The following is an 18,021-nucleotide window of genomic DNA, read 5'->3' on the forward strand; positions in this document are numbered from 1 at the left end:
AATACAGAACAGATCACACGTGAAAACAATGTGTGTAAGTATTAAATAAAAATTATGTAAATTTCAAATTTATTCAGTGTATTATTCTAAGTATATTTATGTCTGATTTATAATACACCGTATGTAGACATTATAGTCTGTATATAATATGTGCACGCCTATCATATATGCCCATAAACTATGTTTTAGGGACTAAATATATATGCAAACACATAGGAGAATTATGTAATAAGACGATGTGATAGAATTTCGTCAGTGTTAAGTGGAATGAAACGCTGTCCCCAGTTTATTCCTAATTCCGTTATAAAAATGGCTATACAATCTGTATACGTTTGTCTCAATGTCTTTATGTGTTCAGCTCATCCCCACTTAAGGCATCTTAAGAATTGACATACTATATTGAATATTTCACAAATACAAACACACACACGCACGCACGCACGCACGCACGCACAACAGTTTATACATGAAAGGACACTTTTCCATTCAGATTTAATACGAAATGTATATCACCAGTATATTAAAAAAAAGAATCCCTCCCAACACACCCAATGAAAGTAAAAGTTAGACCTTACTAACTCTGGAATGAATCTTGCCCATCTAGGTTTAATATGATATTTATATTACCAGTGCAACGTATATTAAAACACAAAAACAAATTTAAAACACACCACTGCCTATACTCTTGTTATGACTTTCACCCATCAAGATGTAATAATAAATATATCTCATCAGTATATAATATATTAAAGACAACGAAAGTCAGATTTAGAACTCAAAGTACCGCAAAGAAAACAAACTGTTAACAACAGTTAAATTTAGAACTAACAATAACTACTATTCATACAATGACTCTATTTAAAAAACAACAACACAACAAAAGTCAAATTTAGAAATAACTAAAAGTTCCACAAAAAAACAACAACAACATGAGATAGATAGATATATATATATATATATATATATATATATATATATATAGATAGAGAGAGAGAGAGAGAGAGAGAGAGAGAGAGAGAGAGAGAGAGAGAGAGAGACAGAGAGAGAGACAGAGACAGAGACAGAGAGACAGGGAGAGACAGAGACAGAAAGAGAAAAAGACAGAAAGAGAGAGACGGGAAGAGAAGGAGTGAGAAAAATATGGAGACAGAGAGATAGAAATAAACGAGAGAGAGAGAGAGAGAGAGAGAGAGAGAGAGAGAGAGAGAGAGAGAGAGAGAGAGAGAGAGAGAGAGAGAGAGAGAGAGAGAGACACACAGACAGAGACAGAGACAGAGAACAAACAAACTCACTCTGATGAGGTTGCAGGTAAAGTTGAAAACGTCAACAATAGCTGTAATGGTTTTATTAACGGTAACTCCCTGCTCGTTCTCTGCTCAGGTGCGAATCGTTCTCAAATAGCGGAACAGAGACACCAGGGGTCGCTTTTCGTGGTGCACAGATGAGGGCGTGTGTGATTGTTTGTTATCAGGGAAGCGGCGCACGTGCGGAAAACCGATTTGATTGACAGGTATGGCCTCGATTTGGCGGAAGAAAGGATGCGAAGGCTCCGTACAATATATTGTGTGTACCTCTGTGGCACTAAGAAAAGCGCTACTGGAATCGGCGGTGTAGTGGTTAAAGCGACAAACCCTAGTTTTTAAACACTACGGCTTATTTTTGTTTACTATTACAGCTGTTTTTGAAAATTGAAATCAGACAATACTTGGATTTTATTGTTCAGAATATCCATTTCCGTACATTCGAAGCGTTTCTAGTCATCCTGGTGTTTCCAAAAACAAGACATAAAAACCCAAACAAAAACCCAACAAAACAAAAACAACATTTTTCATATTTTTAAAAACGCACGTGCCTCTGAGAAGTAACGGTTATGGAGACAAGCTCAAATTTATTTTTAGAGAATATTTTCCCGTTTCAACGTCACAGACTCTTGTTTCGCTTTGTGTTCATTTTCACTAATTAAAACTAGGATATGTGACTTTAAGTCTTCGAACTACGTATCTCGATACCGTCTCCCACCCGGAGAGTCGTTTTAACGACTCAATGGATAGGTGTAAGGCCACTACATCCTCTTCGCTCTCACTAACAACTAATACACCGTCCTTGACAAACAGCTCAGATAGCTGAGGTGTGTTCCCAGAACAGCGTGCTTGAACCTTAGTTGACCCCTAACTACCCTCTTTGCACACGCGTCTGAGAAGGGCCATGTCTAGCGTGTGGTGGGAGTGGGGGTGGGGGTGGGGGTGTAGAGACGGCAGGTGCCACACTAGAAACCTTTCAGTAATTTCGTACAACCACGGTTTTATTCACTGGTTTCACGAAATTCCTAAAAGTACTGCGGATTTCATTAGCGGATCCAGGAGACGGGTGGGTGCACAGGGTTTCCGTTTTAAGTGTCTTTTTTTTTAATGCCTTTAAAAATTGTAAAAAAATTAATCATCCACAATATACAACAATAAATTACCCTTAAAATGCGTCTGTGGGCATCTTTATTTTAAAAATGTCTTACAGATCTCGCTTCCTTTGGGAAATCTGCTCATTCACCTTCGACAAGCTCAAACTGCCTTTTTTTAAAATAATTTTGTGACCCCCCCCTTTACAAAATCCTGGATACGCCCCTGGATTTTGCAAAATTACCGAAACATAGATATGTTGACAATGCATCACAAGATATAAAAATGTAACTGAAACAAAACTTATTGATCGAAGTTCTAGTTTTAAAACATAATTAATAAAAGCATAACTTGAAATAGTTTAAAGGGACTTACCCTAGTTTTTACCGGCCTCGGTGGCGTCGTGGCAGGCCATCGGTCTACAGGCTGGTAGGTACTGGGTTCGGATCCCAGTCGAGGCATGGAATTTTTAATTCAGATACCGACTCCAAACCCTGAGTGAGTGCTCCGCAAGCCTCAATGGGTAGGTGTAAACCACTTGCACCGACCAGTGATTCATAACTGGTTCAACAAAGGCCATGGTTTGTGCTATCCTGCCTGTGGGAAGCGCAAATAAAAGATCCCTTGCTGCCTGTCGTAAAAAGAGTAGCCTATGTGGCGACAGCGGGTTTCTTCTAAAAACAGTGTCAAAATGACCATATGTTTGTCGTCCAATAGCCGATGATAAGATAAAAAAATCAATGTGCTCTAGTGGCGTCGTTAAATAAAACAAACTTTACTTTTTTTACCCTAGTTTTTAAAAACTAAAGAATATTTTTTACTATTAGAGACGTTTTTTTTATAACTGAAATCATACTTTACTTTATTTTATTGTTTAGATTATCTATTTCCGTACATTCGAAATGTTTTTTTTGGTCATCCTGGTATTTTTAATATTACAAAATGCATTTCTCATATTTTTAAAAACGCACGTGCATCTAAGAAGTAACAGTTATGGAGTCGAGTTTTAGAGAGTATTTCACCATTTCAAAGTCACAGACTCTTGTTTCACTCAATTATAGCTTTATCCAAAGGTGTTACAGGTTTGTAGATTAACTAAACTTAGTGTGCAGTTAATTTTCACGGGCTGAAACTAGGGTCTGTCCATTTAAATTACAGTTGCAGCTAATAATGTCCCGATATGCGTACCTATTTGTTTGGCATTGAATTAAGTTTGAGCTACTTAAACACAAACAAAACAACAACAACAACAACAACAACAACAACAACAACAACAACAGCAATAAAATAAAATAGAATAAAATAAAATAAAATAAAATAAAAAACCTAAACAAAAAACGTTTGAATTGCCACAATGGATAAATTGAAGGGGAACAGAATTTAGCTCAGTTGGTGGAGCGCTCGCCAGAGGTACTCTACTAAAGGCAACGCCACACGACACGAGTGTTGCATACGAGAATAGCCGAGTGACAAAACACACATTACGATTTCGTCGGTTGCTATGCAATCGAACCAGCTTCGGTGGTGTCGTGGTTAAGCCATCAGACATAAGGCTGGCAGGTACTGGGTTCGCATCCCGGTACCGTCTCCCACCCAGAGCGCGTTTTAGCGACTCAATGGGTAGGTGTAATACCACTACACCGACTTCTCTCTCGCTAACCACTAACCGACTGTCCTGAACAGATGTGTGTGCCCAGGACAGCGTGCCTGAACCTTAATTGGATATAAGTACGAAAGAAAATAAGTTCAAATGAATGAATATGCAATCAGTTTGTCTCGTAGCTATTCTCACATGAGGCAAACATATTGTATGGCGCCGCCTTAAGACAAATCAGTTTAGCAATTTGGTAGTTACTGCTTTGTGCATGGACCGTCCGTCTGTACATCTGTCTGTTAACTTTTTCTTGTCTGGATCTTGCATACAGATGCATACAGGACCATCAAACCTCACATGTAGGAACAACTTGGGATGGCGGTGTGTCACATACTATTATTAAGTCATTGTGACCTACTTTTCACGGTCTACTGCACATAACAGTAAATCCTTGTCAGGATCATATCTTGCATACAGATGCATACAGGACCATCAGATATCACATGTAGGAACAACTTGGGACGGCGGTGTGTCGTGTTCTATTACTATGTCACCGTGAACTACTTTTCACGGTCTACTGCACATAACAGTAAATCCTTGTCCGGATCATATCTTGCATAGAGTTGCATACAGGATCATCAAACTTCACATGTAGGAACAGATTGGGATGATGGTTGGTCCAAAACAAACTGTTCATCCATCCCATTGCAAACATTTCACATAATTAGACTTGAATCATACCCGTAACATATTCATGAATATACATGTAGATATGGTATTCCATCTAACTCGGGGGCGGGACGTAGCCCAGTGGTAAAGCGTTCGCTTGATGCGCGGTCGGCCTGGGATCGATCCCCGTCGGTGGGCCCATTGGGCTATTTCTCGCACCAGCCAGTGCATCACGACTTGTATATCAAAGGCCGTGGTATGTGTTATCTTGTTTGTGGGATGGTGCATATAAAAGATCCCTTGCTGCTAATCGAAAAGAGTAGCCCATGAAGTGGCGACAGCGGGTTTCCTCTGTTATCTGTGTGGTCCTTAACCATATGTCTGACGCCATATAACCGTAAATAAAATATGTTGAGTGCGTCGTTAAATAAACCATTTCCTTCCTTCCATCAAACTCCTGATGGGCGTATCATGTACCTCAGCGGTACTCTTGTAAACGTAAAGCTACACACTTTGTCAGAATTAGCTTTAAATATAATGCACCATGCTACGATTTGTGGCAGCCATCTTGTCTACGATTTGTTGATTCATAAAAAATCGATCGGCGATTGCTAGACCACATTCTTCAATAGAATTTATGTACTAATGGTAATAAAGAGGAGAGGGAGGGGGAATCCCATTGCCACCACATAGTCAACAATTTCCAATAAAGCATCAAAACATATTTTTCTTAGACAGGACAGTACATACCACGGTAATTGATGTACCAGTCGTGGGACAGTGGTTGGGACGGGAATTTTTGCATGATGTAACTGCATGTGCTGTTACTTTATTCATCTGGATTATGGACTGTATGACACCATGACCGTATAATAAATCAATATTATATACAAAAATAATGTAATACTTAATTATTGTTTTTAATCGACTTAAAACAACAAGCCATTCATGATTGTAAAAAAAAGAAAAGAAAAAAGAACAAAGCAAGACAAATAAACAATTCATTATAAAAAGCAACATCAATAATGCATTTTAAAAAGGCAATATAAAATTAATGAAACAATGCATTGGTTCGTTGTAACTTTACACTTAAGTCCGCTTCCACTGAATGTCAAAAGGCCACGATTTGAATGTTTTTGGATTAAGCTGGTTTCCACCAATACCCATGGGTTTAAACCCGTATCCAGTCAGCAAATCCACCAGCTTCTTGGCGTCCTCGGGTATAGTATTCACGTTTCCCCACTCCATGATAATCCCGCGAACATCCACGTTCCGGAAGATCCTGTCGGCTGCTTTGAGGGCCTGGTATTCGTGCGACTCTACGTCTATCTTCATGATGGCTTTCTTGAAATGAATCTCACCCAACATGTCGTTCAGCAGAGATGTGTCGCTTATGAAATTCGTATAGTTACCGGAAGTCTTGGCGCCCGACGGCACTTCCTGTATCCGGGTCCCCGCGATATGGTCCGGCTCTCCGCGGAAGGACACCTTCTTGTGAGAACTGGACACCGCGGCAAAGAAGATCGTGATGCTTTCGGTCAGATTCCCTTCCTGAATCGATTTGCAAAACCGCAGAACATTTTGATCCAAGGGATCGATGGCGATTACCTTTCGGCCCATCTTGGCAGCATACAGAGTGTACAGACCAAGCTCGCTTCCGATGTCGATGACCCCTGCTTCCGGTTCCTTTTCCAGCATGGTTTTGAACAGGTTGATGTGTGGACCTTCCCATATACCTTTGGTTTTCAAATCTCCCGAAATAAACTTATCCTTTTTAACAGGGTGGATATACATTGGAGTTACACCCCCTGGTGTCTTCAGATTAATTTGATCGAAGTCGTACTTTCCCATACAGAAGTCGGTCTGCTGTTCCCATCGATTGTCTTTCCATTGCAATATCCTCGCCTGCCTAACTCGTGGTTTTATCGCTTGATATACGTATGCACGGGTCGCTTTAACCATAGACTGTACAACTTCGTGTTGCTTTACAAACGGTGTTAGCATGTATGTTACGATGACTACAACAACCACAGTGATGACGTATGTACATAAGGAAATATTGGTGTAATGACGCATCCTGTAAGCTTTTTAAAGAACAATAAATAATTCCGTTTTACAAATCTCAATATAATTTTTTTAATCCGTTTTAGGCAGAACACATATTAATATTTAAAAAACCCAGTTCGTTGAAAGATCTCTTAGAAATATGGTGTGTTGACCAGTTTTATGTATGATACACTGAATAGCGCCTGTTGACGTCTGATGACCAGTTTTATGAATCACCGAATAACGTCTGTTGACCAGTTTTATGTACGATACACCGAATAACGTCTGTTGACCAGTTTTATGTACGATACACCGAATAACGTCTGTTGACCAGTTTTATGTACGATACACCGAATAACGTCTGTTGACCAGTCTTATGTACGATACACCGAATAACGTCTGTTGACCAGTTTTATGTACGATACACCGAACAACGTCTGTTGACCAGTTTTATGTATCACTGAATAACGTCTGTTGACCAGTTTTATGTACGATACACCGAATAACGTCTGATGAATATTAAGAATCGTCCGTTGATCACTTTTATGACAAATTTACGGACGTGGTGTGTGTCGACTCGCGTGACGAAGGCCACTATACCATTTTTGTGTTTAGACTCGCTTATATGTATTAGTTGGCAAGATATCGATTTATTCTCAGTGGCGGGGTCACACATTTTAATGTGAGTCTAAAAACATAGGGGAGAAGAAAGAAAAGAAAACAAAGAAACAAAGACACCAGCCAGTGGCGGGTCCAGAAAAATTAAAATATAACTATCGCAATATTTACCTCTTAGATTCGCCACTGTCAGTTGGGGGAGGGGGAGAAAGAGGGGACACGTATATATTATAGAGGCGGATCTGGGGGGGGGGGCAGGGGCACGGGCCCCCCTAAATTTTGCGACAGTTATAATTTTATTCTAATTCAACACATTTGTAAGAACGAATCTGATTGGATCCCTGCTAAAAATTTCAGGTGGTAAAATCACCGATATACCGGTCGCAAATTTTCTCGCAGAAATACGTCATAGGTTAAGCGAGGAACAGGGTTGTTTTGTAATGACGTCATAAAGACAATTTCTGTAGCGTTCATATTACGTACAGAAGTCGTTAAATACTGAGCAGTTTTTATGTCAGAAATGAACATATTATTCTTTATTAGTCATTATCTAATCATGAGAGCAGATTAAATATGTCAAATTACACATCTATGTTCGAGCCGCTAACTGTCCGACCACCCATCGTCTGTTAATGGGCTGCCTAATGACATCACCAGCTGGTGACGTTTATAGGCTTATTCTTACTACAAATGTGACAATTTCCTATTTAAAATCAACCAGCAAACAGTTTAATTAGAATAGGAATAACCCTAATTATATATTAATTTTCATTTTTTTTTACGATCCCCTCCAAACCTCCCCCAAAGTTCCATTGGCATTCCACCTAATGTCATTGCCCCCCCCCCCCTCCCATAAATGGATTTTTTGGATCCGCCACTGTATTAACTGGAGAAGGGGGCGCTGTACATTATATTATATATTAGTCACCATCGGCCCCCATTATATTACATCCCACACTTCAGAAGCCTATGTATAGTCAGGGCGTGATGCGACGCTTCAACAGAATACTAGCATTATAAGGTCATTGAAAAGTGACCCACCATGGTATCCATGGGTATAAATGGTGGTATGTTCCAAACATTGTAAATAAAACCATATTGCACTGATTGGGTATTCACAAGTATCCCACAGTTACAAAAGGGTAACATAAATGACTGTAGGAATGGACAATATCACTATCCACCGGATCTTCATGATCGTCCAACAGGAAAAAGAGAAGAAAGAAATGTTTTATTTAACGACGCACTCATCACATTTTAATTACGGTTATATGGCGTCAGACATATGGTTAAGGACCACACAGATATTGAGAGAGGAAACCCGCTGTTGCCACTTCATGGACTACTCTTTCCGATTAGCAGCAAGGGATCTTTTATATGCATCATCCCACAGACAGGATAGCACATACCACGGTCTTTGATATACCAGTCGTGGTGCACTGGCTGTGACGAGAAATAGCCCGGGGATCGATCCCAGACCGACCGCGCATCGAGCGAGCGCTGTACCACTGGGCTACGTCCCGCCCCTCGTCCAACAGGAAGACTACGCAGGATTGATCAACACCTTTTATCTTTACAGGCTGGTAGGTACTGGGTTCGGATCCCAGTCGAGGCATGGGATTTTTAATCCAAATACCGACTCCAAACCCTGAGTGAGTGCTTCGCAAGGCTCAGTGGGTAGATGTAAACCACTTGCACCGACCAGTGATCCATAACTGGTTCAACAAAGGCCATGATTTGTGCTATCCTGCCTGTGGGAAGCGCAAATAAAAGATCCCTTGCTGCTAATCGGAAGAGTAGCCCATGTAGTGGCGACAGCGGGTTTCCTCTCAAAATCTGTGTGGTCCTTAACCATATGTCTGACGCCATATAACCGTAAATAAAATGTGTTGAGTGCGTCGTTAAATAAAACATTTCTTTCTTTCTTTCCTTTTATCTTCACAACGAAGACTACCTGTCGAACTTCCACACCAACCAGCCCGCCGACTCGCCGTAGAACAACCCCTTCACCAACCTCTGCCTCCAGGTAAGGGCTTAGTCGGACTTTAAACGTTCTGGCTGCAGTTCAAAATTTTAGGTTATTTTTTTTATATATATAAACAGTCCGAGGCATTTTAGTTTGGCAGCCCGTCACAATTGCTCAAATCAACTTGAACCTTTTCAGACGAACACTCAAAGTTTACTTCTTGGACTTAACTTCTTTTTATTTCTTCTTTTTTTTTTTTTGGATCCAGACATGAGAAGAATGTTGTCAGCTCTCCTTTTAGGCTTTAGGTCCCTTGACCTAACTTCTAATTTGTTTTATTCCAAATTCCGCCCACCTCAAACTTACCCCCCCCCCACCCACCCCACCCCCACCCCAACGTCCCGTACTTAGCCACTGGCGATGTTAGAGGTACAAGCCCGTAATGGGCGTGCTTGAAAACTTCGTGTTATATAAGCTTCATAACTGTGATAAGAACCACAAGGTTCTTCAATAAGGTACAAGATTGTCACGGTAGGAATCACAAAACACAATAAGCATCAGACTGAGTGTGCCCCTGCGTGTGCTGTAACCTCACCGTGGTGCAGGGGTGTAACATTCTCTTTGAGAATGGCCAATACAGCACAAATTGAAGTTTAGAGTAAAATTCAGTATCCGTAAAATTCTGTGATATTTGTATTTGTATTTTTGCACAGTTCTTTACACTGTTTTTGTTTAAACCTTGAATTTTTATATTGATGTTGATCATCACTTTATTTATTTGCATTACCATAGTTTGACACCCAATAGCCGATGTATTTTTCGTGCTGGGGTGTCGTTAAACATTCATCCATTCATTCAGACTGAGTGTGATTCAAGGGTCCTCAGATATATAGACAGAACCATATACCAGCTGTTTTGCCATGTTATTTAGAGCACGAGTTTATAGTGCGCAATAATATTATACCACGAGACCGTGTAGCGGTATAAATCTGGTTCACTATAAACGAAATGTGAAAAATAGAATTAATAAATTGATGGTGCCGAATTACAATCTTATTTTTTTTTTTAAAACCCAAAACCTGCCATTTTATTTAAAGGGACATACCGTAGTTTTTAAACACTAAGGCATAGTTTTAACTATTAGAGTCGTTTTTGATAACTGAAATCATACTTTACTTAGATTTTATTGTTTAGATTATCCATTTCCGTACATTCGAAGTGGTGTTTTTAATATCACAAAATGCATTTCTTATATTTTTAAAAGCGCACGTGATTCTCAGAAGTAACAGTAACGGAGTCTAGTTTTAGTCTATTTTTAGAGGGTATTTCACCATTTCAAAATCACAGACTCTTGTTTCACTCAGTTGTAACTTTATCCAAATGTATTACAGGTTTGTAGATTAACTAAACTTAGTGTTAATTTTCACTGGCTGAAACTAGGGTCTATCCCTTTAAGGAATTACTTTCATCACTAATGTATGATGTAACGTATTGGTCTCCATCCATAGGGACCGGCCTCAGTGGCGTCGGGCAAGGGGGGCATGTGCCCCTCACTTTGTAGCACCAGCGATGGTTTTTATATATTTATACATGTATTTACATGTGTGTGTGTGTGTGTGCTCCCCCACGTTTTGGCACCTTCCTACGCCCGTGATATGCACTGACGTAGCCAGAGCCCACCACAGTCAGATATATATATATATTTTCCATCCACTTTATATTTTGACCTGTCTGACAATGCTAAATGAATTTACTGGGGTTGAGGTTTGCTTAGGAGCACAATGTGGGTGTTCTTCATATAAAATCCGGGCTCTGCCAATGCCCACCACCCCACCTCCGAAGTCAACGGTCCTTATAAACAAACAAACAAACAAACAAATGAACGAAGAAACAATGACTTACCTGTATTCATATTTCCACTCGACACTTGGAGAAAATATTGCAACAAAACAACACAGAAGCTGGCATTCAACATAATGACTCATTGGGTAGTATTAGATCCATGCACATTTTACATTTGTAAATACTTCATATAAATATGATTATAAATGTCAAACAACGATAGTATTAGCACAATTAAAAATAATGTACGTAGTATCGCTTTGACATCAATACGCATATTAATACGTCATAGTCGATTGTTGACGTCACGTCAAGGAAATGGTGTAATTTTTATGGTAACCTTTAATTATAAGGGGATTCCTAATTTAGGTATTTCTTCGGTTGGTTGAGACTAGGCAAGGCCCCTGTACACACCCTGCCCTGTCTTGGGTCCATGCCTGTCTGGGGTCGTAATATTAAAAGACGGAAATGCTAGGGCCCGAAACGACCCGGTAGCATTTTGTGTTAGAGTTATCTCCCATCAACAATAATTATAATGCATCATTTTGGACATTGTTCACACTCTGTAGGCCCTATAAAATTTCAAGTTTACAATTATTAGATTTAAGTCATCTTTTAGCTGCAGTGGTGGTGAATTTAGTTATACTCTGCTTGTTCATATATACCAGGTGAGTGTTCAACCCAGCTCGTAACAAAGTGAATAAGCCGTCGGTAAAGAAGCTCATCAACAACAATGTCACATTGAATGTGTCAATGACCCGTCGGCCATATCATTATCGGATATCAACAAAAATTAAAGGGACATACCCTAGTTTTTAAACACTAAGACATATATTTTACTATTGGAGCCGTTTTTGATAACTGAAATCATACTATACTTAGATTTTATTGTTTACATTATCTATATCCGTACATTCGAAGTGTTTTGGTTTATCCTGGTGTTTTCAATATCACAAAATCATGAAAATGCACATCTCATATTTTTAAAAACGCACGTGCGTCTGAGAAGTAACAGTTATGGAGTTGAGTTTTAGTCTATTTTTAGAGGGTATTTTACCATTTCAAAGTCACAGACTCATGTTTCACTCAATTGTAACTTTATCCAAATGTGTTACAGGTTTGTAGATTAACTAAATTTAGTGTTAATTTTGACGGGTTGAAACTGGCAAAACGATTCAATGAATACATCCAGCATTCAAAACGCCTTGCAGTTTTTAGATGCTTGACTTTTTAGTTTTAATTGCTAGTCAGCTTTCCACTAACTGACAGCCAGTGCATCACAATTGGTATATCAAAAGCCGTGGTATGTGCAATCCTGTCTGTGGGATGGTGCATCCAAGATCCCTTACTATTAGTACTAATGGATAAATGTAGCGGGTTTCTTCTCTAAGACTTTTAAAATTACCAAATGTTTTAATGAATCAATGTGCTATAGTGGTGTCATTAAACAAAACAAAAAAATTCACCAATTGATTAGACGTGCTACAATTGTTGATTCATCTACTGTACAGATGTAACAGGGCTGGCCATATCCTAAAATTTTAATTTTCCCGCTGGGCAAATAACTCAAATTTCACTTGCCCACAAAAAAATTAACTCATCCCAAAATATAAGCAGTTTAAATCAAAATTAAACTGTACATGTCAAACAATTTTACGTCATACAAACACTTGTAAGCCCTAGTGTATAATGACTAAATATATTTATTTCCTTTAATTTGTAAATGTAAAAAATCGAAAAGAATTGATAACAGCATGAAGAAAAATTTTGAAAATGAGTTTATGATTTTTTTTTTTTTTTTTAACACTTTACTTTAGAATGATAATCGAAAATATGCTACTATGAGTAAATGATTTCACAGTGAATAACATAAATTTTTTGGAGGGGTCTGGGTTGTTTTCATTTTTTTTTTTTTTTTGAGAGGAGGGTCATGACGGACGAGTTTACATTTGAAAAAAAAGTATACCCTCTATTTTTCAGGATGAATTGTACTTGAAGAATGCAGAACGTTGCATTTCTGGACATTTAATTTTCATATTTTTTAGGGGGAGTATACCCTCTGTTTTCCTTAGAAATTCTGGCATTTGGCACTCTCGATGTGAGTCCGACACACAGACTCAGTCGGAAACTGCATTAATCCTGTTACAAATTTTCCTGCATGCTCGCCTATTCACTGTTCTTTAACATTAAGTCAATTAAATGTTAATTGCATGTTGGCCTATATTTAATACATCAGTTTAATTGGGAAACAAATGCAAAAACTTGCAGATGGACAACCTAATTTCGTAATATGAAACGCTACTACATCAGTGAAAAACGGACTGTGTGGTGGGAATTCCCTGACCTCGTTTTACGTCATACGTGTGTTGCGCAAGCTCACACAGGTAAAGTAAAAAAACTAACTTTACAGAGAGTCTACTTATCCATTTTAGTAACTTGCTGGATCATAACGTTCTAAACAGCTTTTTCTCAATTCTTCAACATTTTCAGCAATTTACTTGACAGACACCGATATGAAATACCATGATTTATGAATAAAGGCCTAATTGGTTAAATGTCTTCAAAAAGGAGGGGTGCTTATTCAAAGACGTGGGCCTACTTGCAGACAAATATGGTATTCAATATAATAATCAGGGGCCTCACACGCCCCCCCCCTCCACACACACAGACACGCACGCATGCGCACACACACACACACATTGTACATGTATAGGGGATGGGTGGATGGAGAGAGGGGGAGGGAGGGATCGGGGGGTTGGTTATAGTTTTCTTACTTGCACAACCAGTCAAAGTCTGAACGGTCTCATGGTTTTAGCTCAGCTTTGAAATGATGGACACCGTTTTCTGCAGACTACGGAATTACAAAAATTGCAAGTGTACAAAGGGATCAAGAGACATTTTGTGTTCGGAAATATTGGTTGCCCGGCAGATGACCGAGTTATAAATTTTGCTTGTCCGATCAAATGTTTTCTTGGCTGAGGTGAGTGGACAGCCCTGTATAAGCCTCAGAAATTTTTTAGAAGTTAATTTGTTCTCATTGTGCTCATGCAGGTAAATACTAGTTAATTCGTACCCTGGTCATTTTGTACATGTACCTAGGTCCATCGTAATTTCGTACCATTGCAAAAAATAATTTTGTATCATAGTCATCTTGTACCGTGGCCATTTCATACCATAACAAAAATATGTAATGTCAGATGTAATATGATCAACTGTTAGTATTCAATGTTCTTTCTTCATACAAACCTCTATAAAATGCAAATTAACCTGCAATTGACCTTTTTTTTTTACTTTATAAGCCATTTAATTTTGGAAGGAAAACTCAAAAGCTACAAAAAACCAAAACAAACAACCGGCCTGTCCAGCAGAAGCTTTTTCTCCACTGGGAAGGAAATGTTTTATTTAACGACGCACTCAAAACATTTTATTTATAGTTATATGGCATCAGACATGTGCTTAAGGACCACACAAATATTGAGAGAGGAAACCCGCTGTCGCCACTTCATGGGCTACTCTTTTTGATTAGCAGCAAGGGATCTTTTATATGCACCATCCCACGGACAGGGTAGTACATACCACAGCCTTTGATTTGCCAGTTGTGGTGCACTGGCTGGAGCAAGAAATAGCCCAATGGGCCTACTGACGGGAAATTGATCCCAGACTGACCGCGCATCGAGCAAGTGCTTTACCACTGAGCTACGTCTCGCCCCTCTCCACTGGGAGAAATATGTCAGTGGGGAAATAATGGCTGTTGGCCATCTTCTAAAGATGTGTTTTGGTCATGTGCATGTAGCCGTCAACTGAAACAAAAACATTGTTTATTGAATATGAAAATTGAAAGAGATCATGATACATATGGAATTATACACAAAATTATAAAAAGAAAGAAATACTGTACTGCCAATAGCCTATATAAATATACACATCCCTTGCAATTGCAAGGCAATATGCTGTGGAGATTGCCGCAGACTTTTTCATTCTCTGCAGCATTTTTTTTTCTGTGGACTATTGGATTTTTTTTTTCAAGATGGATTTTTTCCTTATTGTTGAAAATAAAATATACTTTGTGAACTGAAAACTGATTAAAAGTAAATGAAGAGTTCAGGCGCAAAACGCGATATCAACCATTTTCTTTCTCTTTTATAGTTAAATCCATTATTGTATGTCAGTAAGGGCTAATCGTAGGCCTGCTGATTTGCTGCACAATGCGATTGATCCTTATGAAATTGTATTGGGTAAATCCCGTTTTTTGTTTTATCAAAACGCGATGTACGCCAATTAAAAAAGTCACTTTTACTAAAAAATGAAAAATGGATATATCGGGTTTTGCACCTAAACTCTTCAAACTCTAACTGCACTGTTATTATTAAGTATCTGAATCTTGGTGCCATATCGGGCATGATGCATGTAAATTACCAGCATTAAGTTTGTTCCAACTAGGTCATTGAACTCTGTTGACTGTTCGGAGTGGGACGTAGCCCAGTGGTACAGTATTTGCTCTATGCACGGTTGGTGTGGGATCGATCCCCATCGGTGGGCCCATTGGCTATTTCTCGTTCCAGCCAGTGCACCACAACTGGTATATCAAAGGCCATGGTATGTACTACCCTGTCTATGGGATGGTGCATATAAAATATCCCTTGCCAGTGTTTCTGCCAGAAGGACATTTTTGGGTATGGAGCAATGAAATCGAATGCAACCACAGTCGACAGGGAGTATGGGGGGGGCCTCCTCTAGAATGAAAATGGGTCAAGGTTAGGGTTAAGAAAATCATACAGTAATGATAAGAGTAATTAATTTTGTGAAAAAGCTAACTTTAAAAAAATTAAATTTGGGTATGGCGCCATACCCGTTTTACCCTTTGGCAGAAACCCTGCTTGCTGCTAATCGAAAAGAGTAGCCTATGAAGTGGCCTGAGGTACTGTATATTGGGGTATCCACGAATACTCGGGCACCAGCCGAGTCTAGCACGAATCGAGTCTGTTCACAGGACTCGAGTACCCATATAAGGAAGATCACTCTCATTTAATTTTAATTATATTTGTTTATGTCATTTTTCAATATTATGCTTGCCGCCATCGGTTTCATTATAGGACTATGAGACACGGAGGGAAAAGAAAAGCCGAATGTGTTAATGTCATGATTGTTATCAGACCTTGGCCGTAACTCTTTAAAGTGGTACCGGCCTCGGTGGCGTCGTGGCAAGTCATCGGTCTACAGGCTGGTAGGTACTGGGTTCGGATCCCAGTCGAGGCATGGGATTTTTAATCCAGATACCGACTCCAAACCCTGAGTGAGTGCTCCGCAAGGCTCAATGGGTAGGTGTAAACCACTTGCACCGACCAGTGATCCATAACTGGTTCAACAAAGGCCATGGTTTGTGCTATCCTGCCTGTGGGAAGCGCAAATAAAAGATCCCTTGCTGCCAATCGGAAGAGTAGCCCATGTAGTGGCGACAGCAGGTTTCCTTTCAAAATCTGTGTGGTCCTTAACCATATGTCTGATGCCATATAACCGTATAAAATATGTCTGATGCCATATAACCGTAAATAAAATCTGTGTTGAGGTGCTTAATTAAAACTTTTTAAAAAAGGAGAGAGAAAAAGCAAAATCAATTATTTTCTTTTCTTTTTTAAGTGTTTAAGTGGTAGCCCACCGGGCTTTCCAGGTTTAGACATCTTGTAGCCAGAGTGAGAAATCTGGTAGTTAAAACAGCACGGGCTACAACTAAGGTCAAGTCCTGATTATCCATGATCAAAAAAAGAAAGGAATGTTTTTATTTAACGACGCACTCAACACATTTTATTTATGGTTATATGGCGTCAGACATGTGGTTAAGGACCACACAGATTTTGAGAGGAAACCCGCTGTCGCCACTACATGGGCTACTCTTCCGATTAGCAGCAAGGGATCTTTTATTTGCGCTTCCCACAGGCAGGATAGCACAAACCATGGCCTTTGTTGAACCAGTTATGAATCACTGGTCGGTGCAAGTGGTTTACACCTACCCATTGAGCCTTGCAGAGCACTCACTCAGGGTTTGGAGTCGGTATCTAGATTAAAAATCCCATGCCTCGACTGGGATCCGAACCCAGTACCTACCAGCCTGTAGACCGATGGCCTGCCACGACGCCACCGAGGCCGGTGCAGCTGGAATTTAGATGCATAGTACTATTTTACTTTATTCTGTAGTCTCATTATTATCTATAGTCTGTCCTACAGGGAACACCTTTTTTTTCATACTATGAAAAGTCAGACCTTTACTACAAGCTATTTATTTCTGAGCCGATTGATTTGTAAATTGCACACAAAAATAGTAATTTTTATTTTATTTCCAAAACACTTTTTCTTTTGTCCATATGTCAAACCAAACTAAAAGTATTTAAAAAAAAAAGGAGAAAAACTCTGACGCCATATAACCATAAATAAAATGTGTTGAGTGCGTCGTTAAATAAAACATTTCCTTTACAAATTTTTTTTTTTTAGAATGATAGGATGGATTATAGTGTTGGGTACTTGGGTCCTGGTCGAGTTTAACCCTCAAGTATTCGAGTCCAATAGTTTGGACTCGTGTAGGCCCTACTGAACACATATTTGAAAACAATGTTTCTACATTTATTTCTGTTGTTGCAGCCTGTGCTATGGGAGTGATGAAGAATTTTGTGATCGTGTCGTCCATCTTGTTTGTTTGTTTTGCCTACTACCTGTACACACCTCTTCCTAATGGAATTGCTGAACCATGGAAAGTTCGAGGTTTGGTGGCAACGTTTAGAGCAATTACTTTTCTGGTACGTATAGATATGGATTTTCTAGTTTTCAGACCTCGGAGAATAGAAAGTCTGCGTGACCCATTTATCGGTTACGCAGAAATCAATCCAGGTAAGTCATTTAAT

General features: G+C 39.3%; 2 protein-coding genes across 3 annotated transcripts in view; one reads left to right on the plus strand and one right to left on the minus strand.

Moving 5' to 3' along the window:
• Positions 1-11,239, minus strand: part of LOC121373633 — a 66,412-nt gene extending 55,173 nt beyond the window's left edge. The window contains exon 1 of one of the 2 annotated variants that reach the window (XM_041500334.1): positions 11,189-11,239. In XM_041500334.1, coding sequence (XP_041356268.1) covers positions 11,189-11,198 — 10 coding nt within the window. In that variant the 5' untranslated portion in view covers positions 11,199-11,239. Of the gene's footprint in view, positions 1-1,292; positions 1,613-11,188 lie in introns of those variants that run through there. The other variant, XM_041500341.1, reaches the window with a different exon arrangement.
• A 419-nt stretch (positions 11,240-11,658) lies between these two features.
• The window catches only part of LOC121373647 (arylacetamide deacetylase-like), a 31,159-nt gene continuing 24,796 nt past the window's right edge, over positions 11,659-18,021 (plus strand). The window contains 2 exon segments of the mRNA XM_041500354.1: positions 11,659-11,796; positions 17,762-17,916. Coding sequence (XP_041356288.1) covers positions 17,770-17,916 — 147 coding nt within the window. The 5' untranslated portion in view covers positions 11,659-11,796; positions 17,762-17,769.

Source organism: Gigantopelta aegis, chromosome 1 (genome assembly GCF_016097555.1).
Source record: "Gigantopelta aegis isolate Gae_Host chromosome 1, Gae_host_genome, whole genome shotgun sequence".
NCBI lineage: Eukaryota > Metazoa > Mollusca > Gastropoda > Neomphalida > Peltospiridae > Gigantopelta > Gigantopelta aegis.